This window comes from Scyliorhinus torazame, chromosome 4, assembly GCF_047496885.1.
Source record: "Scyliorhinus torazame isolate Kashiwa2021f chromosome 4, sScyTor2.1, whole genome shotgun sequence".
Classification (NCBI taxonomy): Eukaryota; Metazoa; Chordata; class Chondrichthyes; order Carcharhiniformes; family Scyliorhinidae; genus Scyliorhinus; species Scyliorhinus torazame.
Genome location: NC_092710.1, coordinates 102,209,861 through 102,234,901, shown reverse-complemented (window position 1 = coordinate 102,234,901; position 25,041 = coordinate 102,209,861). Strand labels below are relative to the sequence as shown.

At 48.9% G+C, this 25,041-nt stretch overlaps 1 protein-coding gene across 1 annotated transcript in view; it reads left to right on the top strand.

Annotated features, from left to right (window-relative positions):
• The first annotated feature begins 1,049 nt into the window (after positions 1–1,049).
• The window catches only part of b3gat2 (beta-1,3-glucuronyltransferase 2 (glucuronosyltransferase S)), a 185,516-nt gene continuing 161,524 nt past the window's right edge, over positions 1,050–25,041 (top strand). The window contains exon 1 of the mRNA XM_072498388.1: positions 1,050–1,814. Coding sequence (XP_072354489.1) covers positions 1,293–1,814 — 522 coding nt within the window. The 5' untranslated portion in view covers positions 1,050–1,292. The remainder of the gene's footprint in view (positions 1,815–25,041) is intronic.

Below are 25,041 nucleotides of genomic sequence, written 5' to 3'. Positions count from 1 at the left end.
CCGCCCCTTGAAAATGTCATACTGAAAGAGTACGGCGCACGCCGTATGGACAGCCGCAGGACGTCACCGGAGGCCCTCCACCGATGCTCCGCCCCCGATGGGCTGTTCCCCACGGTGTGGATCACTTATCCTTTTTTTTTCATGAACCCGGCGTGGCGGCTGAGGACTGAGTCCAGCACCGCCGGAGTCAGGGGAGGGAGCCGTTCCGCTGGCGGGGGGGGGGGGGGGGGGGGTGTGGGGGCTTTGGCGGGGCCTGGGGGCACTGGTGGTGGTGGTCTGGGGGGTGGTGAGGGGGTTACTGGGGGACACTATGTGGCAGGCCGGGTCTGTGCGCGGCGCCATCTTGGCCGGCCCGGCTGCTGCAGGCTGTCGCCGTGCGCATGCTCAGTCACGGACCCGGCAATTCTCTGGCTGTATCTGCAGGTAAAGCCGGGGGCTTAACGCTGCGGGTCTGCTAGCACCCCACCAGCTGGAGGATCGGTGCAGCTTTTGCGCCATTTTTTCTGACATAAAACACCACTGTTCCCACGTTGGCGTCTGCAAATCGGAGAACGTAGCCCCATGTCTGCCCCCGCTCTCTCCCAAACGAACTTCCCTGTAACTTCTAAATATCCTTTCCACTGAGATACATAAAGAGTTAGGGTTAGGGTGAAATGCTTTAACTTCCCTCACCCTCTGCTTCAGGCAGTGAATTAAAGCGATACGCCATCCCAGTCCCCAAACTCCACGCAGGAATTGCCCAGGTACTTTCACAGCTCCCCCTCCTCCCTCAATGCTGACCCCAAAATAAAACCTTTGTCAGATCCTATCTGCTTGAATCAACTCTGAAAGCTGAACTCCCCAGGGGTTGGGGGGGGGGGGGGGAGGCGGGGGAGACAGGCTGTTTGATAGAAACATCTCTGGTGGGGTTTTAGACAGAGAATCTGCCCAACTCTCTGCAGTTGGTCTGTTCTTTGGACGATTTGCCCCTGGTGTTGATTGGATGGTGAATAAAGACAGGGAGATTTCTTCATCCCCCCACCCCCTCCCCCCAATGACACTGACGTGACCAATCTTCCAGTCATGCCAACACTATCTCTGCCTGTCTCTCTTTCTCTCCATCCCTCTCTCTGGCACAAGGTGGGTTAACTGGAGGCTTTTTCTCTCTCTCTCTCTCTCTCTGTGCATGTTACACTGCTGGAAGTAATAGCAACTCCAGGCAGGGATTGCAACAACTCTTGTGCCTTTTGTTGGAAAGAAAATATGATGAGGTATCCGAGCAGGCAGACTCCTCCACGCTCACTGGGCACATTATGAAATCTCTCTTCCTTCGTTTCTTCCTCGTCCTGCCCTGGCTTCTCGTTGTTTTCATTGTGCTGGAGATTGAGCCTGGGAGACCCTCCATCCGGAGCCCACTGCCCCCATCCCAGCTGCACAGGAACCCCGGGCTAGCTCGGCTGGGGCCAGTCTCGAACCAGTCTGTCCCCACCATCTATGCCATCACGCCGACCTACAGCAGACCGGTGCAGAAAGCCGAGCTCACGCGGCTGGCCAACACCTTCCGCCAGCTCCACCATTTCCACTGGCTCCTAGTGGAAGATTCCGCGTTCAGGAGCCGCCTGGTGACTGACCTGTTGGCTCACTCGGGAATCCCTTCCTACACCCAGCTCCATGTGCAGACCCCCCGGAGGTACAAGCGGGCAGGTCTACCCCGGGCTACCGAGCAAAGGAACGAGGGGCTGCGCTGGCTCCGCAGGAACAGGTCCCTCCAGCACTCCGGGGTGGTCTTCTTCGCCGATGATGATAACACTTACAGTCTGGATCTATTCCAGGAGGTAAGGAGCAAGTTTCTCCTCAATATCTTAATGTTCTCCCCAGTGAATATAATCCCCAGTAATATACTCCACTGTGAATATACTCCCCAGTGAATATAACCCCCAGATAATATACTCCCCTGTGAATGTACTCCCCAGAAATATACTCCACTGTGAATATACTCCCCAGATAATATACTCCACTGTGAATATACTCCCCAGATAATATACTCCACTGTGAATATACTCCCCAGATAATATACTCCCCAGTGAATATACTCCCCAGTGAATATAATCCCCAGATAATATACTCCCCTGTGAATATACTCCCCAGATAATATACTCCACTGTGAATATACTCCCCAGATAATATACTCCCCAGTGAATATACTCCCCAGTGAATATAATCCCCAGATAATATACTCCCCTGTGAATATACTCCCCAGATAATATACTCCACTGTGAATATACTCCCCAGTGAATATACTCCACTGTGAATATACACCCCAGATAATATACTCCACTGTGAATATACTCCCCAGATAATATACTCCACTGTGAATATACTCCCCAGATAATATACTCCACTGTGAACATACTCCACTGTGAATATACTCCCCAGATAATATACTCCACTGTGTACATACTCCACTGTGACTATAATCCCCAATTAATGTACTATCCAGTGAATATAATCCCCAATTAATGTACTATCCAGTGAATATAATCCCCAATTAATGTACTCCCCGGTGACTATAATCCCCAGTGACTATAATCCCCAGTGAATATAATCCCCAGTGAATATACTCCACTGTGAATATACTCCCCAGTGAATATAATCCCCAATTAATATACTCCACTGTGAATATACTCCCCAGTGAATATACTCCACTGTGAATATACTCCCCAGTGAATATAATCCCCAATTAATATACTCCACTGTGAATATACTCCCCAGTGAATATACTCCACTGTGAATATACTCCCCAGTGAATATAATCCCCAATTAATATACTCCACTGTGAATATACTCCCCAGTGAATATACTCCACTGTGAATATACTCCACTGTGAATATACTCCCCAGTGAATGTACCCAGCATTAAACATACTCCCCAGTGAATGTACCCATTATTAAATATACTCCCCAGTGAATGTAATCCCCAGTTAATATACTCCACTGTGAATATACTCCCAGTGAATGTACCCATCATTAAACATACTCCCCAGTGAATGTACCCATCATTTAATATACTCCCCAGTGAATGTAGTCCCCAGTTAATATACACTTCATTAAATATACTCCACAGTGAATGTACTCCCCAGTGAATGTACAATTCATTAAATATACTCCCCAGTGAATGTGATCCCCGGTGAATATATCCATCACAAAAGTAAATCCCCAGTGAATGTACTCCCCAGTTAATATACACTTCATTAAATATACTCCCCAGTGAATGTGATCCCCAGTGAATATATCCATCACTAAAGTGAATCCCCAGTGAATGTACTCCCCAGTTAATATACACTTCATTAAATATACTCCCCAGTGAATGTGATCCCCAGTGAATATATCCATCACTAAAGTGAATCCCCAGTGAATGTACTCCCCAGTTAATATACACTTCATTCACTATACTCAGCACGAAAGCACAGTGGGTAGCACTGTTGCTTTACATCTCCGGGGTCCAAGGTTCAATACCCGGCTTGGGTCACTGTGAGGAGTCTGCATGTTCTCCCCGTGTCTGCATGGGTTCCTCTGTGTGCTCTGCTTTCCTCCCACAAGTCCCGAAAGATGTGCTGTTCAGGGGCGGGATTCTCCAATAAGTCCGCAGCCACACTGAGTTCCCGACAGGTGAGACCATGAGAGCCCCACGCTGTCGGGAACTCGGCCAGTTACATTTGGAGAATCATCGTGGGGGCCTCAGTCAATGGTCCACTACCCGCGCCACGTAGACCGTGCGTGCACGATTCGCGGGAGCGGCGTCGCGCAGGATTTTGGCGTCAACTCCCATTCTCAGCCCCCTCCCCGCCGATCGTGATTTCCGCTCGGAAAATCCCCGCCAGGTAATTTGGACGTTCTGGATTCTCCGTCTGTGCACCCGAACAGGTGCCAGAATGTGGCGACTAGGGGCTTTTCACAGCAACGTCATTGAAGTCTTAATGTAAGCCTACTTGTGACAATAACAATTATTATTATTATACTCCTTAGTGAATGTACCCTTCAGTAAACATGCTCCCCAATTAATATATCCTTCATTAATACCCCAGAGAATGTACTCCCAGTGAATATAAAGTAAATACACTCCCCAATGAATATACCCTTCAATAAAAATACCCCATGAGAATATACCCTTCAGTAAATATACTCCCCAGTGAATACATTCCCAATAAATATATCCTTCATTAATTATACTCCCCAGTGAATGTACTCCCCAGTTAATATACATCTCATTAAATATACTCGCCAGTGAATGTACTTCCCAGTTAATTTACTCCACTGTGAATATACTCCCCAGTGAATGTACCCATTGTTAAATGTACTTCCCAGTGAATGTACTCCCCAGTTAATATACACTTAATTAAATATACACTCCAGTTAATGTACTCCCCAGTTAATATACACTTCATTAAATATACTCCCCAGTGAATGTACTGCCCAGTTAATATACACTTCATTAAATATACTCACTAGTGATAATTCATCAAAATTCACTAGACTCTGGGGTGGTCCCAGAGGATTGGAAAGTAGCAAACGTGACACCACTGTTTAAAAAAGGAGGTCGGCAGAAAGCGGGTAATTATAGGCCGGTAAGCTTAACTTCAGTTGTAGGGAAAATGCTGGAATCTATCATTAAGGAGGAAATAGCGGGGCACCTGGAGGGAAATTGTCCCATTGGGCAGATGCAGCATGGGTTCACAAAGGGTAGGTCGTGTCTGACTAATTTGGTAGAATTTTTTGAGGACGTTACCAGTGCAGTAGATAACGGGGAGCCAATGGATGTGGTATATCTGAATTTCCAGAAAGCTTTTGACAAGGTGCCACACAAAAGGTTGCTGCATAAACTAAAGATGCATGGCATTGAGGGTAAAGTGGTAGAATGGGTAGAGGATTGGTTAACTAACAGAAAGCAGAGAGTGAGGATAAATGAGTGTTTCTCTGGTTGGCAACCTGTAACTAGTGGGGTCCCTCAAGGATCAGTGTTGGGCCCACAGTTGTTCACAATTTACATAGACGATTTGGAGTTGGGGACCAAGTGCAATGTGTCAAAGTTTGCAGACGACACTAAGATGAGTGGTAAAGCAAAAAGTGCAGAGGATACCAGAAGTCTGCAGAAGGATTTGGATAGGTTAGGTGAATGGGCTAGGGTCTGGCAGATGGAATTCAATGTTGCCAAGTGTGAGGCTATCCATTTTGGGAGGAATAACAGCAGAATGGATTATTATTTAAACGGTAAGATGTTAAAACATGCTGCTGTGCAGAGGGACCTGGGTGTGCTGGTGCACGAGTCGCAAAACGTTGGTGTGCAGGTGCAACAGGTGATGAAGAAGGCTAATCGAGTTTTGTCTTTCATTGCTAGAGGGATGGAGTTCAAGACTAGTGAGGTTATGCTGCAATTGTATAGGGTGTTGGTGAGGCCGCATCTGGAGTATTGTGTTCAGTTTTGGTCTCCTTACCTGAGAAAGGACATATTGGCACTGGAGTGAGTGCAGAGGAGATTCACTAGGTTGATCCCAGAGTTGAGGGGATTAGATTATGACGAGAGGTTGAGTAGACTGGGACTGTACTCATTGGAGTTTAGAAGGATGCGGGGGGATCTTATTGAGACATATAAAATTATGAAGGGAATAGATAGGATAGATGCGGGCAGGTTGTTTCCACTGGTCGGGGAAAGCAGAACTAGGGGGCATAGCCTCAAAATAAGGGGAGATAGATTTAGGTCAGAGTGTAGGAGGAACTTCTTCACCCAAAGGGTTGTGAATCTCTGAAATTCCTTGCCCAGTGAAGCAGTTGAGGGTCCTTCTTTAAGCGTTTTTAAGAAAAAGATAGATGCCTTTCTAAAGAATAAAGGCATTCGGGGATATGGTGTACGGGCCGGAGAGTGGAGCTGAGTCCACAAAGATCAGCCATGATCTCATTGAATGGCGGAGCAGGCTCGAGGGGCCAGATGGCCTACTCCTGTTCCTAGTTCTTATGTTCTTACGTTCTTATGTACTCCCCAGTGAATGTACTCCCCAGTTAATGTACACTTCATTAAATATACTGCCCAGTGAATGTACTCCCCATTTATTATACACTGCATTAACTATACTCCTCAGTGAAAATGCCCTTCAGTAAATATACTCCCCAGTGAATACCTCCCCAATGAATATCCCCTTCAGTAAATATACCTCCGCTGAATACACTCCATAATAAATATATCCTTCATTAATTATACTCCCCAGAGAATGTGCTCCCAGTGAATTTACTGTTCAGTAAATATACTCGCCAGTGAATACACTCCCCAATGAATATACACTTCAGTAAATATACTCCCCAGTGAATAAAGTCCCCAATGAATATACCCTTCAGTAAATATACTCCCCAGTGAATACAGGGCCCAATGAATATACCCTTCAGTAAATATACCCCCGCTGAATACACTCCACAATAAATATATCCTTCATTGATTATACTCCCCAGACAATTTACTGTTCAGTAAGTATACTGTTCAGTAAATATACTCCCCAGTGAATGCACTCCCAATGAATATACACTTCAGTAAATATACTCCCCAGTGAATAAAGTCCCTAATGAATATACCCTTCAGTAAATATACTCCCCAGTGAATACACACCCCAATGAATATACCCTTCAGTAAATATGCTCCGAAGTAAATGCACTCCCCAGTGAATATATCTTTCATTAAATGTACTCCCCAGTGAATGACCTCGCTAGTGAATATATACTCCCCAATGAAAGTTCTCATCAGTGAATATACCCTTCACTGAATGTACTCCCCAGTGAAAGTCCTCACTAGTGAATATATCCTTCACTAAATGTACTCCCCAGTGAATGTCCTCGCCAGTGAATATACACTTCAGTAAGTATACACCCAATTCAGTGTCCTCGACAGTGAATATATCCTTCACTAAATTTCTCCCTAGTGAATGTCCTCGCCAGTGAATATACACCTCAGTAAATACACACCCCAGTGAATGTCCTCGCCAATGAATATATCTTTCATTAAATGTACTCACCAGTGAATATGTTCCCCAGTGAATGTAGTTCCCTGTGATTTAGTCCCCAGTAATATACTCCCCAATTAAGATACACTTCTTAAATACAGAGTCACAGACTCATACAGTACAACCCCTTTGGCTCATCGAGTCTGCACTGACAAAACCTCACAAAATCTACACTAACCCCCATTCCAGCGCTTAGCCTGTTGCCTTGAATGCTATGACATTTCAGGTGCACATCCACATACTTTTTAAAGGTTGTGAGGTTTCCTGCCTCGACCCTCCTCCCGGGCAGCGAGTTCCAGACTCCCACCACCCTCTGGGTGAAAAAAACCTTCCTCAAACCCCCTCGAAACCTCCTGTCCCTCATCCCCTTGTTATTGACCCTTCAACTAAGGTAAACAGCTGCTGCCTATCTCCCCTGCCCATGGCCGGGATTCTCCGAAGATAAGGCTATGTCCCCACGCCTGCCGCAAAACGGAGGCAAATCACTCCAGACTTTTTTAGAAAAGTCCAGAGTGATTCTCCGACTTCAAGAGGGATAGCAGGGCCCCAGCGTACGCCGCGCAGCTCCTGCTGCCGATACGGGACCCTGCACTTCCGGCTCCAGGTCCGCACATGCGCGCGGCGATCGGCCGCGGGTCTGCTTACGTGTGCGCCGCCCGTTTTTGCGGCGGCCCCCCGCGCGACATGGCGGAGCCACACAGCGGGCCAGCGCGAAAGAAGACAGGCCCCCCGCCCCCCTCCCCGGATCGGGCGCACCCGCCGATCGGTAGCTCCCGATCGCGAACCTGGCCGTTGTGGAAGCCCCTCCTCCCGGAGTCTGATCCCCCCCCCCCCCACCCCCACCTACCCGGACAGCCACTGCGGCCATGAGTCTGAACTCCCGCCGGGTGAAACCATACGGGAACCACGCCGACGGAACTCGGCGGGAACTCGGCCGGTCGACCGCGGAGAATCGCCACGGGGGCCTCTTTCAATGGCCCTCGACCGGCACCGCGTCAACCGTGCACGCGTGGCTGCCACCAATTCTCTGGTCGCCGGAGAATCGCGTCCCGGCGTCGGAGCCAATCGTGGGTCTGAGACCCCATTCTCCGCCCCGTGCCGAGAGCTATTTCGGCACGGAGGCTTGGAGAATCCCGGCCCATATTCCTCAGAATCTTATACACCTCAATCGGGCCCCCCTCTACCTTCTCTGCTCTAAAGAAAACAATCTGAGCCTATCCAGTCTCTCCTTACAGCTCAGATGCTCCATCCCGGGCCCCATCCTGGTGAATCTTCTCTGCACCCCCTCCAGTGCAATCACCTTCCTATAGTGAGGAGACCAGAACAGCACACAGTACTCCAGCTGTGGTCGAACCAACGTCCTGTACAGCTCCAACATAACCTCCTCGCTCTTATAATCCATGTCACGACTGATTAAAGTCAATTGTCCCATATGCCTTCTTAACATCCCTATCAACCTGTCCTGCCGCCTTCAGGGATCTGTGAACAAGTACCCCAAGATCCCTCTGTTCCTTTTTGCAGACCATCTTTTCCTTTTCCATAAAAAACTTAAATCATACTGTGTTGTAGTCGCTATCACTAAAATGCTGCCACACTACCTCAAACACATGTCCAGCTTCGTTCCCCAGAATCAAATCCAGCACTGCACCGTTCCTTGTTGTACCTCCTACACAGTAACATAAAAAGCTCTCCTGAATACATTTCAACAAAGCTACCCCCTTTAAATCTTTTACACTTTGACTATCCTAATTAATGTTGAGGAAGTTGAAATCCCCTAATAGATTTACCCTGTTATTATTTTAAACACAGCTCAGTGAATTGTCTGCAGATCTGCTCCTCTATTACTTGCTGACTGTTTGGGGTCCGACAATACACTCCCAGCAATGTGACAGCTCCCTTGTTATTCCTAAACTCTACCCACAAAGTCTCATTTGAAGACCCTTTCAAGATAGCGTCTCTCCTTACTGAAGTAATTGGCTCCTTAATTAATTATGCTATGCCACCTCCTCTTTTACACCCTCCCCTGCCTCGCCTGAAGATACCCAAGAATGCTGAATGGCCAGTCCTGCCCCTCCCTCAACCACTTCTCTGTGCTGGCAACAAGTTCACAATTCCACACATCAATTCACGCCCTATATTACCTATAATACTCCTAGCATTAAAGTAGAGGCCATCCAGCCTCATATTATTCCCTTGGAAATCAACACGGCTGATCTCCCTCTTAGAATCATAGAAGTTTACAGCATGGAAACAGGCCCTTCGGCCCAACCAGTCCATGCCGCCCAGTTTTTACCATTAAGCTAGTCCCAGTTGCCCGCACTTGGCCCATAACCCTCTATACCATCTCACCCATGTAACTATCGAAATGCTTTTTAAAAGACACAATTATAGAAAGTTACTATAGAATGCTGTGTATATACAGCATACTCCCCAGTGAATGTTCTCCCAGTGAATGTGTTCCCCAGTGATTATACCCTTCAGTAAATGTACTCCGCAGTGAATGTACTCCCCAGTGAATATACACCCCGGTGATTATACCCTTGAGTAAATATACTCCGCAGTGAATGTACTCCCCAGTGAATATACACCCCAGTGAATATACCCTTCAGTTTATATTCCTCAATAATGGGCAGCACTCTAGCACAGTGATGAGCATAGTTGCTTCGCAGCTCCAGGGTCCCAGGTTTGATTCCCGGCTCGGGTCACTGTCTGTGCGGAGTCTGCACGTTCTCCCTGTGTGTGCGTGGGTTTCCTCCGGGTGCTCCGGTTTCCTCCCACAGTCCAAAGATGTGCAGGTTAGGTGGATTGGCCATGCTAAATTGCCCTTAGTGTCCAAAAAGGTTAGCTGGGGTTACTGGGGTACGGGGATAGGGTGCAGGTGTGGGCTTAAGTAGGGTGCTCATTCCAAGAGCCGGTGCAGACACGATGGGCCGAATGGCCTCCTTCTGCACTGTAAATTGTATGTATGTATGTATGAATGTACTCCCCAGTGAATATACACTTCACTAAATATACTTAGCCAGTGAATATGTACTTCAGCAACCAAATTCCCCTCTGATTATACTCCCCAGTCAAAATGTTACCGGTCAATATGCTCGTAATAAATATGCTCCCAGTCAATATGCACCCCAGTCAATACTTAGTAAATATATTCCCCAATAATGATTCACACCAATGTATATGCAGCCCAGTGAATACACTCCACAGTAAATATACAGACCAGTGAATGAATATACTCCCCAGTAAATATACACCCCAGTGAGTCCACAGGTAAATATACTCACTCCTGTATATACTGCCCAGTGAATACACTCCCCAGTACAAAAACAGACCAGTAAATATACTCCCCAGTAAATAGAAACACCAGTGAATCTACTCCAGAGGACATATTCTCCCAGTGAATATACTCCCCTGGGAATCTACTCCCCACTGAATATCATGATATACTCTCCAGTTTATATATCCCCCAGTGAATATATTCCTGTTATAACGAGACCTAATGGGGATGGGCCGATTAGCCTCCCCATGAGCCTCGTGGAATATGAGTTTTCCCCTGAGGCGGCGTCCTATCAATAGAGTAACGGACTCTAATATATAAGGCGGTCTAGATAGGAGCTGAGTTAAGGTTGTCCCAGCTGGAACCTGAATGTTGTGTGTATACAGTTTGCTTAAACAATAAATAGTTTATCTTCATATTCATGAAGATGTGATCATTAAATTTGCGACGAGGGTTAAAAGTGGATCTATAGTTGAAGCTGCTACCTTTTAAAATTATGGTCATCTCCTCTCCTTCTACTGGATTAAGGTTTGCACTATTTCCAATGTGCCACTCTTTGGCAGACTTGATGTATTCAACGCAAGCGTGGAAGATTGGACGCAATACTCGAGCGCAAGCGTTATATCTTTCAGGCTAATCTTATAGTTGGAAATGAGCGAAAGACTGATACTTTTACCAGCCTGTAGGGGCTCCCACCTTTAGCGTAGTAAAAGACCTGACGTACCCCACAGCCCTGGACTCCAAGCCATTTGAGGAGCGGGCCGCATTGATGGCGGACCACTATGACCCCAAGCTGTCGGTCGTAGTACAACGGTACCGTCTCAGTAGGAGTCTATAACTGAGTTGTTGACACGCTTACAGAAACTTGTTGAATTTTGTGATTATGGCCCATCCCTTCCCGTGATGCTGTGGTACCACCTGGTTTGTGGGGGTGCCCCCCCCCCAAGGAATTTGGGGGTTTTAAGAAGGCCAACGGGGTGTGATACGTCCGCACAGCCCCGTACCAATGAGCCTAGAACATACGCAGAGCAGACGGTTCGAACCAGGGGACCTAGTTTATATGCAGAACATCAGCGCCTGCGCTGGGTGTGTCCCTGGGACGGTAATGCGACAGACCAAACCCGTCTCATACCAGGTTTGAGCACGAGACCGAACATCAGAGAAACACGTGGACCACCTCAGGGGCAGGAGACCAGCATTACTCCAAATTCCTCCGATGGGGCCAGTCGCTAAACAGATCGCTCTGACACAGGCGGGTTATTGGGTGGCACGCCCTGGGAGACTGACACAGAGGTGCGTGAAGTCATTGACTGACTCAGATATGAAGACCCAGGTATCAGAGGTTTCTGACGGAGTGCAAACGGATAAAGGTTGGCAGTAGCGGTACCCCCAGGCGATCAGCAAGGAAACTGCGTTCCCCAACACGATACACGCACTCTGATTGGGTGCCAAAATCGCAGGAAATACAGCTGCGGACTAGGAAGAGCACGGTCCTCCTTTTCCACTTTCCTCAGAAGGGTCTTACGGCGATGGGCCGAACAACCTCCCCATGAGCCTCGTGGAACACAATCATCCCCGATGCGAGGGGGGGCCCCATCAATAGTGTCATGTGAGAGTACCTATAAGAAATGGGTGTTTAAGAAATATACCTTTAAGAAATGGGTGTTTATCAGTGATGTCAGAGTGTGGGTGGAGCTGGGCTGTCTGTCAGTTTTTTACTTTCGTTTTAGGCTGTTTGCTGCAGGGTGTGTTTTAGTTTCGTTTTCAGTGTTGGGAGCTGAAGCCAGACACAGCAGGTGTACTGTTGATCTCTCTGCCATGAAAAGACTATCTCTTGATCATTTGGGGAAATCAGAATTATAAATGTTTTCAGTAGTGAATGTAAACCTAATGTGCTTCTGCTAAAAGGTGTTTCTTCTGTCCTCTGGATGTTGTTTGGGAAGTTATTAAGAATTACTTAGTGTTGTATACTTTGAGGGTTGTATTTGAATTGATGGTTGCTAAGATGTTCACTGTATGTTTCGAAAAGGTTAACTTGTGTTCATAGAATAAACATTGTTTTGCTTTAAAAAATATGTTTCGATTTCTGCTCTACCACACCTGCAGAGTGGGCCGTGTGCTCCCCATACCACAATCTATTAAAAGTTGTGGGTCAGGTGAACTCCATGATACACTTTGGGGTTCTCTAAAGCCTGGCCCATAACAAATTGGGGGCTCGAGGGGGGGGGGGGGCTCGAGGGGGATAAAAGTCTATCTGTTGGATTGGCTTAGTGAACTTAAAGACAGTGAAGGGTGAGCATATTGTGGTTGCTTATCGGGTGTGGTATTTTAGCTTAAATGGGGAGTGTGTTGTGGACAATGGCTCTTTCAGAGGGTCTGAAATCTTTGGGGGTGGAGACGGTCACACGCAGTAACTTACGAACAGAGACTAGAAGCAGATTATTAGATTTGGCAAAAACATTGCAGTTAACATTACCTTAAATTCAATTACAACTTAAACAAATGGAACATGAGAAAGAATTAAAGCAGCTTGAATACGAAAGAGAGAAGGAAAAAAAAGGAGAGAGAAGAAATGAGAAAAGAAAGAATAGCCCTAGCAGAACAAAAAGAAAGAGAAAGGGAGGTACAGATGAGGGAAAACGATAAAGAGAGAGAGTTTGAACTTCAGAAAATGGCCATGAAACATGACAGTCAGTTAAAATTGGCAGACGTAAAGGGAAACGTACAGTTGGATGATAGTGATGAGAATAGTGAGAAAGAGCGTCATAGACGAAGGCTTGGGGGGGGGGATCTATTTAAATATGTCCAAGCATTGCGAAGGTTTGATGAGCAGGTAGAAGCCTTTTTCATTTCATTTGAGAAGGTGGCTAAACAAATGAAATGGCCACAGGATATGTGGGTATTACTGATTTAAACAAAGCTGATAGATAGGGCTAGTGATGTGTTTGCATCACTACCGGAGGAGGTATATGGGACGTATGAGGAGGTGAAAAAATCCATCTTAGGTGCATATGAACTAGTGCCTGAAGCCTACAGACAAAGGTTTAGAAATTTAAAGAAAGAATTTGGTCAAACATCCATGGAGTTTGAAAGGCTCAAACAGAGTAATTTTGATAAGTGGATAAGGGCTTTGAAAATAGACCAAACGTATGAAGCTCTCAGAGAAATTATACTTTTGGAGGAGTTTAAAAATTCAATCCCTGATGTAGTGGAAGAGCAGTGGGTTAAAACTGTGAGATTAGCAGCAGAAATGGCAGATGATTATGAATTAGTTCATAAATCAAAGCTTGGTTTCCGACATCAGTTTCAGCCTGTGACGGATAGAAACTGGGGACATGAGAAATACCCAAGTGGTAAAGGTGATCTGATGGGAGATAATAAGGGGCGTGTACCTCAGACTAAAAAAGAAATCCAGGAGGGTGGAAGAGACATGAAAAGTTTCAAATGTTTTCACTAATAAACTAGGCCATGTAAAGTCACACTGTTGGTGGTTGAAGAAAAGCACTGGAAAGGCTGATGTGGTAAAACAGGATAAGACAGTGGGGTTTGTGAATGTGGTTAAGGAAAGCCCAAGTGAAGCGAAGGAGGTGCAAAAGATTGTACAGCCTGATCAAGAGGTGATTGATAAGAAGGTGCTAGATCTCTTTAAAGAATTTACTTGTGTGGGTAAAGTTTACTCATGTGTATCAGGAGGAGCAGGTAAAGAAGTCACAATTTTAAGAGATACGGGAGCTAGTCAATCTTTAATGGTAATTTTTAGGGAACGATTAAATATAGCAGGTGAATTGGCTAGACGACATTTAAAAGTTGCACAAAATGTAATGAAACGGGTAGTGGACAAGAAATCCAAAGTTCGTAGTTTGCCATTGGAGATAAAGTTTTAGTGTTGTCACCAGTGGTAGGTGAACCTTTAAAGGCTAGGTTTTGTGGACCTTATCAGATTGAAAGGAAATTAAGTGAGGTGAATTATGTGGTAAAAACGCCAGATAGAAGGAAAACTCACCTAGTGTGTCATGTGAATATGCTTAAAAGGTACTTTGAAAGGGAAGGAGAGAAAAAGGAGGAGGTTTTAATGATTCTAACTCAAAGTGACGAACCAAATCCAGATGACTGTGAATTTGACATACCTCAGATTAAATTGGAAAATGAGGATGTTCATAAAAATTGGGATAAATTGTTGAGTTACCTTCCAGAGGAAAAACGGACTGACCTGAAAGAGTTATTGATATCAGTGGGCAAGTTTGTGGAGATAAATTGGGAAGTACTAAAGTGGCTATTCATGATGTTGACGTGGGAAATGCTGTTCCAATCAAACAACATCTATATAGACTTAACCCTTTAAAATTGGTACAGATTAACAAAGAGATTGAGAGTATGCTTAATTGAAGTGGGTTGCAGCCAATGGCGCTCACCCATAATGATGGTACCTAAACCAGGCGGTACCCAATGGTTGTGTGTGGACTATAGAAAGGTTAATGCAGTTACAAGAACGGACTCTTATCCTCTCCCACGTTTGGAGGATTGCATTGAAAAAGTGGGACAGTCAGCTTCTATTTCCAAACTGGTTTTACATAAAGGTTACTGACAGGTACCTTTATCCGAAAGGGCAAAGGAGATACCAGATGGTAAATACCAATTCAAAGTTATGCCATTTGGCATGATAAACGCCCCAGCCACATTTCAACGGTTAACTAACAAAGTTGTTTCAGGATTACCCAATTGTGTGGTATACATCGACGATCTGGTAATTTTCAGCCAGACATGGAAAGAACATTTAAAACATCTGATGGAGTTATTTGATCGACTTAAGGAAGCGATAAACCTAGCCAAAAGTGAATTTGGAAAAGCCCAAGTCACTTTCCTTGGCCATACAATCGGACAGGGTCAAATGGTCACACGGGATGTGAAACCAACAGTTATTGAGGAGTTTTCAATACCCTCGACACAACGGGAAATAATGCGATTTCTTGGCGTGAGTGGATTTGATCGAACATTTGTGCAAAGGTTTTGCAGGTTGATTGCTCCACTGATGGACTTGCTGAAGAAACGTCGAAAATTTCAGTGGACAGCGGACTTTCAACAGGCATTTGACGGCCTGCAAACTGTGATAACCAATGCTCCTGTGTTGGAGAATTACAAGGGACTCTGCGATCAGATTGAACTCAAGTATCTGACTTTAAAGATACCCAAATCGTGAGGAGATCACGTGCGAGATGGCTCGGGCAAAAATATTCACCAAGTTTGATGCCTCAAAGGGCTTCTGGCAGATTCAATTGGATCAGTCCAGCAGGAAGCTGTGCACTTTCAACACTCCATTTGGCAGATACTGCTACAATAGGATGCCATTTGGAATCATATCGGCCTCTGAAGTTTCCCATCGCATCATGGAACAGATGATGGAGGGCATCAAAGGGGTGCGCGTCTATGTAGACGACATCATTATTTGGTCCACCACACCGCAGGAGCACATCAGTCGCCTTCAGCGGGTCTTGAAGCGGATACGGGACCAGGGCCTGCGTCTTAACTGAGCCAAATGCTCTTTTGGACAAACCGAGCTGAAGTTCCTGGGGGACCACATCTCCCAGTTGGGGGTGCGGCCGGATGCCGACAAGGTGGCAGCCATCACGGCCATGCAGAAGCCCACAGACCAGAAGGTCAACTTCCAAGGGAAATTCATCCCCAACCTTGCTTCCTACACCACAGCTCTCCGGCACCTTGTCAGGAAGACAACTGAATTCCAGTGGCTTCCCACCCACCAGTGTGAATGGGAGGAGCTCAAGGTCAAGCTCACCACCGCCCCGGTACTGGCGTTTTTCGATCCTGCAAGGGAGACGAAAATCTCGACTGACGCCAGCCAGTCCGGCATTGGGGCGGTCCTCCTGCATCGGGATGACGCCTTATCATGGGCCCCTGTCGTCTATGCGTCACGGGCCATGACCCCCACAGAGCCGCACTATGCGCAGATTGAAAAGGAGTGCCTAGGCCTGTTGACTGGCGTTGACAAGTTCCACGACAATGTGTATGGCCTTCCCCAGTTCACCGTGGAGACTGACCATCGCCCGCTGGTTGGCATCATTCAAAAGGACCTCAACGATATGCCACCTCGCCTCCAGCGCATTCTGCTCAAACTCCGGAGGTACGACTTTCAACTTGTCTACACCCCGGGTAAGGACCTCATCATAGCAGACGCTCTGTCCAGGGCAGTCAACACGCTGTCCGACCCTGAGGGGTTGGTTTGCCAAGTCGACGCACATGTAGACTTCACTTCTGCCAATCTGCCGGCCACTGATGCACGCCTGGCCCACTGTTAGTGGCACTATAAAAACAGGGGACACTACAGTGAGACTGCGGCCGACCCCCTTCTGCAACGTGTGATGCGCCACATGACGGACGGGTGGCTCAAGGGACAATGCCCTCAGTTTTACAACGTTCGGGACGACTTGGCAGTCGTTGATGGTGTCCTCCTGAAGCTGGACCGCACTGTGATCTCACACAGCATGCACCGGCTTGTCTTAGAACAACTGCACGAAGGCCATCTCGGCGTTGAAAAGTGCCGGCGGAGGGCCCGAGAGGCTGAGTACTGGCCGGGAATAAGTGAGGACATTGCTAACACTGTGCTCAATTGCCCCACCTGTCTGCGGTTTCAGCCGGCACAACCCCGTGAGACCCTTCAGCCCCATGAGTTGGTCACGTCCCCCGGGTCGAAGGTGGGTGTGGACCTGTTCCATGCGCTCGGCAGGGACTACATCATCATCATCGACTACTTTTCCAGCTATCCAGAGGTCATACGCCTGCACGACACCACGTCATCGGCTGTCATCCGGGCCTGCAAAGAGACCTTTACTCACCATGGCATCCCGCTTACCGTGATGTCAGACAATGGCCCCTGCTTCGTGAGTCAGGAATGGTCTAACTTCGCCAGCTCAAAGAACTTCACACACGTGACGTCCAGTCCTCTGCATCCTCAGTTGAATGGCAAAGTAGAAAGGGGCGTCCATATCGTTAAAAGGCTTCATTGCAAGGCTGCTGATGCAGGACCTGACTTCTGCCTCGCCTTGCTCGGCCCCACTGTCCACGGGCCTGTCGCCGGCCCAGCAGATTATGGGTCGCACCCTCAGGACCACTGTGCCATCCATTCATGTCCCAGACCTCGACCATGCTCCGGTACTTCGGCAGATGCAGCAACAGCGTGAGCAACAAAAGGCGACACATGATGCTCGGGCGACTGATCTTCCTGCCCTGGCGTTTGGAGATAATGTCCGCATACACCTTCCGGAGGGCGGCTGGTCGACAACTGCTGAAGTTCTCTGACAGATAGCTCCCCGCTCGTTCCTGATTCGTCTGCCTGATGGCTCTATTCACCGCCGCAATCCGCGTGCCCATCACCTGGTTCCGCGCTCGCTACGTGATCCTGCACCGGTGCCACGCCTTCCTGTTGTCCCTGCAATGGACTTTGTTGCCCTTCTGGACACCCTGCACCCTCCTCACTCGACCGTGGCCTTGCCCGTTCCTCAGCCGGTGGATCCTGACCCACCCTTGGGGCGGTCAACCCGAATTCGTCGCCACCTGAGAGACTTAATTTATGAACCTTTTCATATTGGACTCACTGACTTGTTCTGACATACTGTTTCAGACTTTTTGCCATACTGTTTAAGATTTTGTTATTGTTTGTTAAAGACATTGGTTTCGTTCTTGGTGTAACATAGTTAGTTTCTGCACCTGGCACCTTCCTGTATATAGTATAGCGACATGTACATATTGTTGTAAATATTGCACACACATGATTAGATGCACTCACCACACTTCTTTATTTATTATCGTGTGGGCACATATTCTTTGCGAAAAGGGGGGCTGTCATATTTAGATCAGCATATCATGGTGCAATCAAACACACACTGATGGACATGCAGTAGGACCAACCAACACACACACAACATCGCAGCCAAACACCAGTGAGAGCACACGCACTATAAAGACAGGGGACACTACAGTTCCCGCTCATTCCAGCAGCAGCCAGCTCAGAGCACCGAGCTCAGAGCCTGCCACTCAGACATTCACCATGTGCTGAGTGCCTCACCCAGATAGTAATAGGACAGGGCCCACAGATTAGCTGGCAATGCACATACCTAAGTTAGCAGTGTGCTGTTACAGTTAAATAGTGAATAAAATTGAGTTACACCATCCCCTGCCATGTTGGATCATTTGTACATCAGAACACCCAACACGACATATCTCTCCCTCTCACACACGCTCTCTCTTTCTGTCTCTGAATTCTGTATCTGTTTTGCTCTGATTTTTCTGATCTCAGTGTCTGCATTCACTGTGTTATATCTGGCTGTGCAGTCTCTCTATTTCCGCAGTGCCTGTTTAAATCTGTGCCTAGAACCTGCCTCTGCGTCATATCTATGTGTTGCTGTCTCTTGCCTATACCAGATCTGAACTCTCTCTCTCTATCCATGTGCTCTCTGCTTTTGCATTCTGTCATTGAATTCTCCCTGGATTTGTCTTTGCATTCCAGCCCTTTCTCCACTCTGTGCTCTCTCGATTAATTCCCTGCATTTTCTCTCTAAGACTGTTTTTTCCATCTGTATTCTCTCTATCCTTGCAATCTGTGTTTGTACCTCACTCTCTCCCCCACTCCAACTGAACAGCTCCCTTCTCAATACTCTGAACATTTTCTATTCACACTGGACCTGCTCTCTGCATCCTGCCTCCTTGTTATCCTCACACATGCATTCTGTTTGTCTCGCCTGCTTCCCCCCCGCATCCGCCCCCCCCCCCCCCCCCCCCCGCCCCCCACCGCTCCACAACACCGCCCAGGAACCCAATAGAATTAAATACAAAACAAAATAAAACAACCCCCGTGCCCCCTTCCCCCCCCCATACATAAACAATAAATTAATACCCCGAGTTAACACAAAGCAAACATAGCAAATATATACACCCCCTCAGATCCCCCAGGGTAAATAAGCAAAAATAAAATAGAACCCCCCCCCCTCGGGTTGCTGCTGCTGCTGACCATTGTCTAGCGTTCTGCCAGGAAGTCCAAGAACGGTTGCCACCGTCTAAAGAACCCTTGTACCGACCCTCTCAAGGCGAATTTCACCCTCTCCAATTTAATAAACCCCAGATATCGCTGATCCAGGATCCCACGCTTGGGGGCCTCGCATCCTTCCACTGAAGAAGAATCCTTCGCCGGGCTACCAGGGACGCAAAGGCCAGAATACCGGCCTCTTTCGCCTCCTGCACTCGCGGCTCCCCTGCAACCCCAAATATTACGAGCCCCCAGCCCGGCTTGACCCTGGATCCTACCACCCTCGATACCGTCCTTGCTAACACACCTGTCCTCACCCCCAAAAAACCGGCTCATCCTTGTCCCGGTCATGTGTGCCCTCTGCAGCACCTTAAACTGTATGAGGCTGAGCCTCGCGCATGAAGAGGAAGAGTTCACCCTCCCTAGGGCATCTGCCCATGTCCCCTCTTCGATCTCCTCTCCCACCTCCTCCTCCCACTTACCTTTCAACTCCACCACCGAGGCCTCCTCCTGCTTCACCTGGTAAGTTTCCAAGATCTTCCCCACTCCCACCCACCCCCCCGAGAGCACCCTGTCCTGTACTGTGCGTGGCAGCAGCCACGGGAATTCCACCACTTGCCGCCTGGCAAACGCCCTTACCTCTAAATATCTGAAGGTGTTCCCCGGGGGCGGAGCCAATACTTCTCCTCCAGTTCACCCAGGCTCGCGAACTTCCCGTCCACAAAAAGGTCCCCTAACCTTCTTATCCCTGCCTGTGCCACCCCGAAAACCCTCCATCTATTCTCCCTGGGACAAACCGGTGGTTCCCCCGTATTGGGGTCCACGCCGAGGCTCGTGGTATTCCTCATTGGAGGGGGCGGCAGCGGCGCCGTTGCCAGCGCCTCCAGACTCGTACCCACACAAGACGCCATCTCCAGCCTCTTCCATGCAGCCCCCTCCCCCTCCATCACCCACTTGCGCACCATCGCCGCATTGGCAGCACAGTAGTACCCACAGAGGTTGGGCAGTGCCAGCCCCTCCCCATCCGTACTCCGCTCCAGGAACACCCTTCCCACCCTCGGAGTTCCTCGCGCCCACACAAACCCCGTTATGCTCCTGTTGACCCGCCTAAAGAAGGGCTTTGGGATAAACATGGGGAGGCACTGGAACAGAAACGAAAACCTCGGGAGCACCGTCATCTTAACTGACTGCACCCTACCCACCAGGGACAGCGGCAACGCGTCCTACCTCTTGAACTCCTCCTCCATTTGCTCCACCAGCCTCGTGAAATTAAGCCTATGCAGGGCCCCCCAGCTCCTGGCCACCTAGACCCCCAAGTACCTGAAGCTCCTCTCCGCCCTTTTTAGTGGGAGCTCGCCAATCCCCCTCCCCTGGGTGAACCACGAACAGCTCGCTCTTCCCCATGTTGAGCTTGTACCCTGAGAAATCCCCGAACTCCCTGAGGATCCTCATTACCTCCGGCATTCCCCCCACCGGGTCCGCCACATATAGCAGCAAGTCGTCCGCATAGAGCGACACCCTATGCTCCTCCCCGCCCCACACCAGCCCCCTCCAGTTCCTCGACTCCCCTCAGTGCCATAGCCAGGGGGTCAATTGCCAGTGCGAAGAGCAGGGGGGATAGGGGACACCACTGCCTCGTCCCTCGGTGCAACCGAAAGTACTCGGACCTCCTCCTGTTCGTGGCCACACTCGCCATCGGGACCTCATACAACAACCTAACCCACCTGACAAGCCCCTCCCCAAACCCAAACCTCTTCAGCACCTCCCACAAGTACCCCTACTCTATCCTATCGAAGGCTTTCTCAGCGTCCATCGCCACCACTATCTCCGTCTCCCCCTCCCTTACCGGCATCATAATAACGTTCAGGAGCCTCCGCACATTCGCGTTCAACTGCCTCCCCTTCACGAATCCCGTCTGGTCTTCATGGATGACCTGCGGCACACAATCCTCAATTCTCGTGGCTAAGACCTTCGCCAGCACCTTGGCATCTACATTTAACAACGAAATCGGCCTAAAAGACCCACACTGCAGGGGATCCTTGGCCCGCTTCAGGATCAAGGAGATCTGTGCCCGGGACATCATCGGGGGCAAAGCCCCCCCCTCCCTTGCCTCATTGAAGGTCCTAACTAGCAACGGGCCCAAAAGGTCCACATACCGGTGCCTTCCCCGCCTGCATGCTCCCTATCCCTTTGGCCAGCTCCTCCAGCCCAATCGGGACCCCCAATCCCGCTACCAGTCCCTCCTCCACCTTCGGAAACCTCACTTGGGCCTGAAAGCGGCCCATCCCTCCCTCCTCCCGTGGGGGCTCGGACCGATACAATTCCTCGGAAAAGTCCCTGAAGACCCCATTGATGTCAACCCCACTCCGCACCACACTCCCTCCCTTAGCCTTAACTTCCCCGATCTCCCTAGCCGCGCCCCGCTTCCAGAGCTGATGCGCCAGCATCCAACGTGCCTTTTCCCATACTTATAAATCGCCCCCTGGGCCTTCCTCCACTGCACCTCCACCTTCCTGGTGGTCAACAGGTCAAATTCGGCCTGGAGGCTCTGCCTCTCCCTCAACAGTCCCTCCTCCGGCACCTCCGCATACCTCCTGTCTACCCTCACCATCTCCTCCACCAGCCTCTCCCTCTCCCTCTGCTCCCTCCTCTCCTTGTGGGCCCTAATGGAGATCAGGTCTTCCCTAACCACCGCCTTCAGTGCCTCCCATACCATCCCCACTCGGACCTCCCCATTATCGTTGGCCTCCGGGTATCTCTCTATGCTTCCTCGGACCCGCTCACTCACCTCCTCGTCCGCCAACAGCCCCACCTCCAAGCGCCACAACGGGCGCTGGTCCCTCTCCTCCCCCAGCTCTAGGTCTACCCAATGCGGGGAGTGATCCGAAATGGCTATCGCCGAGTACTCAGTATCCTCTACTCTCGCTATCAGCGCCCGACTCATAATAAAGAAGTCAATTCGGGAATAAGCCTTATGAACATGTGAGAAGAATGAAAATTCCCTAGCCCCCGGCCTTGCAAATCTCCAAGGGTCCACCCCTCCCATCTGGTCCATAAACCCCCTCAGCACCTTAGCTGCCGCCGGCTTCCTACCCGTCCTAGACCTGGAGCGATCCAGTGCCGGATCCAACACCGTGTTAAAGTCCCCCACCCCCATTATCAGGCCCCCCCACTTCCAAGTCCGGGATCCGACCCACATACGCCGCATAAAACCCGCATCGTCCCAGTTCGGGGCATACACATTGACCAGCACCACCCTCTCTCCCTGCAGCTTACCACTTACCATTATGTACCTACCGCCATTGTCTGTCACAATGCTCGACGCTGCGAACGACACCCTCTTTCCCACCAAGATCGCCACCCCCCGATTTGTGGCATCCAGCCCCGAGTGAAACACCTGACCTATCCACCTTTTCCTCAGTCTTACCTGGTCTGCCACCTTCAGGTGTATCTCCTGGAGCATGACCACATCCGCCTTGAGCCCCTTCAGGAGCGCGAACACGCGGGCCCGCTTAACCGGCCCATTCAGTCCGCTTACATTCCAGGTTATCAGCCGGAACGGGGGGCTACCCGATGTCAAAATGTCATTGGGGGCCCTGAAAAGAGCTCAAAAGTCCATTTTTAGCGGGAGCTGCCGAATGTGCGACTTAGCTCTGCATAGCTGCAACCGGAAATGGCTCAGTAATTTGATTGAGAAACCTTCACACACAATGTGTATGGGTGTGTGTGTGGGTATATGGGGAGTGTGTGTGATTGGGTATGGGACCAAATGTTTGTGATTGTGCGTGTGTGAGTATGTGATCATTTGCGTGTGTGTGATCATTCATGTGTGTGTGATCATGTGTGTAGGAGTGTGTGTATGTGTGTGTGATCATGTGTATGATCGTGCCTGTCTGATCATGAATGTGTGAGATTGTGTGTGTATGTGTGATCGAGCATGTGAGTGATTGAGCGTGTGTGTGATCGTACATGTGTGATCATGTGCATGTGTAAGTATGTGTGTGTGATCGTTCATGTGTGTGTGATCATTCATGTGTGATAGATCATGAATGTGTATGTGATCATGAGCTTTGTGTGATTGTATGTGATCATGTGTGTATGTGATCAAGTGTGTCTGTGAGCATGCATGTGTGTGAGATTCTATGTGTTTAGGAGTGTGTGTGTGCATGTAAGTGTGTGTGTGATTATGTGTGTCTGTGTGTATGATCATGCGTATATGTGATCATGCCTGTGCGTGTAATTGAATGAGTGTCATCATGCGTGTTTGTGTGTGTGATCGTATATGCGTGGGTAAGGGCATTATGTGATAGAGGTTAGGTTGTATATATGTGTGTTAGAGACATTGGGTTGTATATGTGTCTGAATGGGCCAAGTTCCCGACGGTGTGGGTCACTCATGCTATTTATTTTTGTGAACCCGGCGTGGCGGATGCGGACTGAGTCCAGCACGGCCACGGTCGGGTGGGAGCTGTTCCGCGGGCAGGGGGGTCTTTGGTGGGGGCTGCGGGCACTGGTGGGGGGGGGGGGGTGATCTGGGAGAGGCGAGCCTGGTCAAAGGGGGCAGTTTTTGGCAGGCCGGGACCACGTGGCCAGTGCTATGTTGCATGGCGCGGCCGCTGCAGGCTGCCGCCGTGCATATGCAATTCTCCAGCCGTGTCCGCAGGTAAATCCAGGGGCTTTACACTGCGTGGTTGCTAGCCCACCACCAGATAGAGGATCGGTGCAGCTTTTGCGCCATTTTTTCGGGCGGAAAACGCCATTGTTCCCACGCCAATGTCATCACTTAGTCTTCAAATCGGAGATTCCAGCCCACCAGGTACCAAGGCTCCAAACTCCTAACTGACTAGGACACACATGCTCCGATCCAATGACCTCCTTCTGCATTGTAAGTTCTATGAATGATGAAAGATTGGGTTGTACATGTGTGTGAACAATTGGGGTTGTATATGTGTGTGACAGACTGGGATTGTATATGTGCGCACGGGATTGGGGTTGTATATGTGTGTGAGAAATTGGGGCAGTATACATGTGAGTGATTGGGGTTGCATATGCGTGTGAGAGATTGGGGCAGTACATGTGTGTGAGTGATTGGGGTTGAATATGTGGGTGAGTGATTGGGGTTGTATATGCGTGTGAGTGATCGTGGTTGTATATGTGTGTGAGAGATTGAGGTTGTTTCTATGTGTGAGAGATTGGGGCAGTACATGTGTGTGAGTGATTGGGGTTGTATATGTGTGTGAGAGATTGGGGTTGTATATGTGTGTGAGAGATTGGGGCAGTATATGTGTGTGAGAGATTGGGGCAGTATATGTGTGTGAGTAATTGGGGTTGTATATGTGTGTGAGTGATCGTGGTTGTATATGTGTGTGAGAGATTGAGGTTGTTTCTATGTGTGAGAGATTGGGGCAGTATATGTGTGTGAGTAATTGGGGTTGTATATGTGTGTGAGAGATTGGGGTTGTATATGTGTGTGAGAGATTGGGGCAGTATATGTGTGTGAGTGATTGAAATGAAAATGAAATGAAAATCGCTTATTGTCACAAGTAGGCTTCAAATGAAGTTACTGTGAAAAGCCCCTAGTCGCCACAATCCGGTGCCTGTTCGGGGAGGCTGTTACGGGAATCGAACCGTGCTGCTGGCCTGCCTTGGTCTGCTTTCAAAGCCAGCGATTTAGCCCTGTGCTAAACAGCCCCTTTTGGGGCAGTGTATG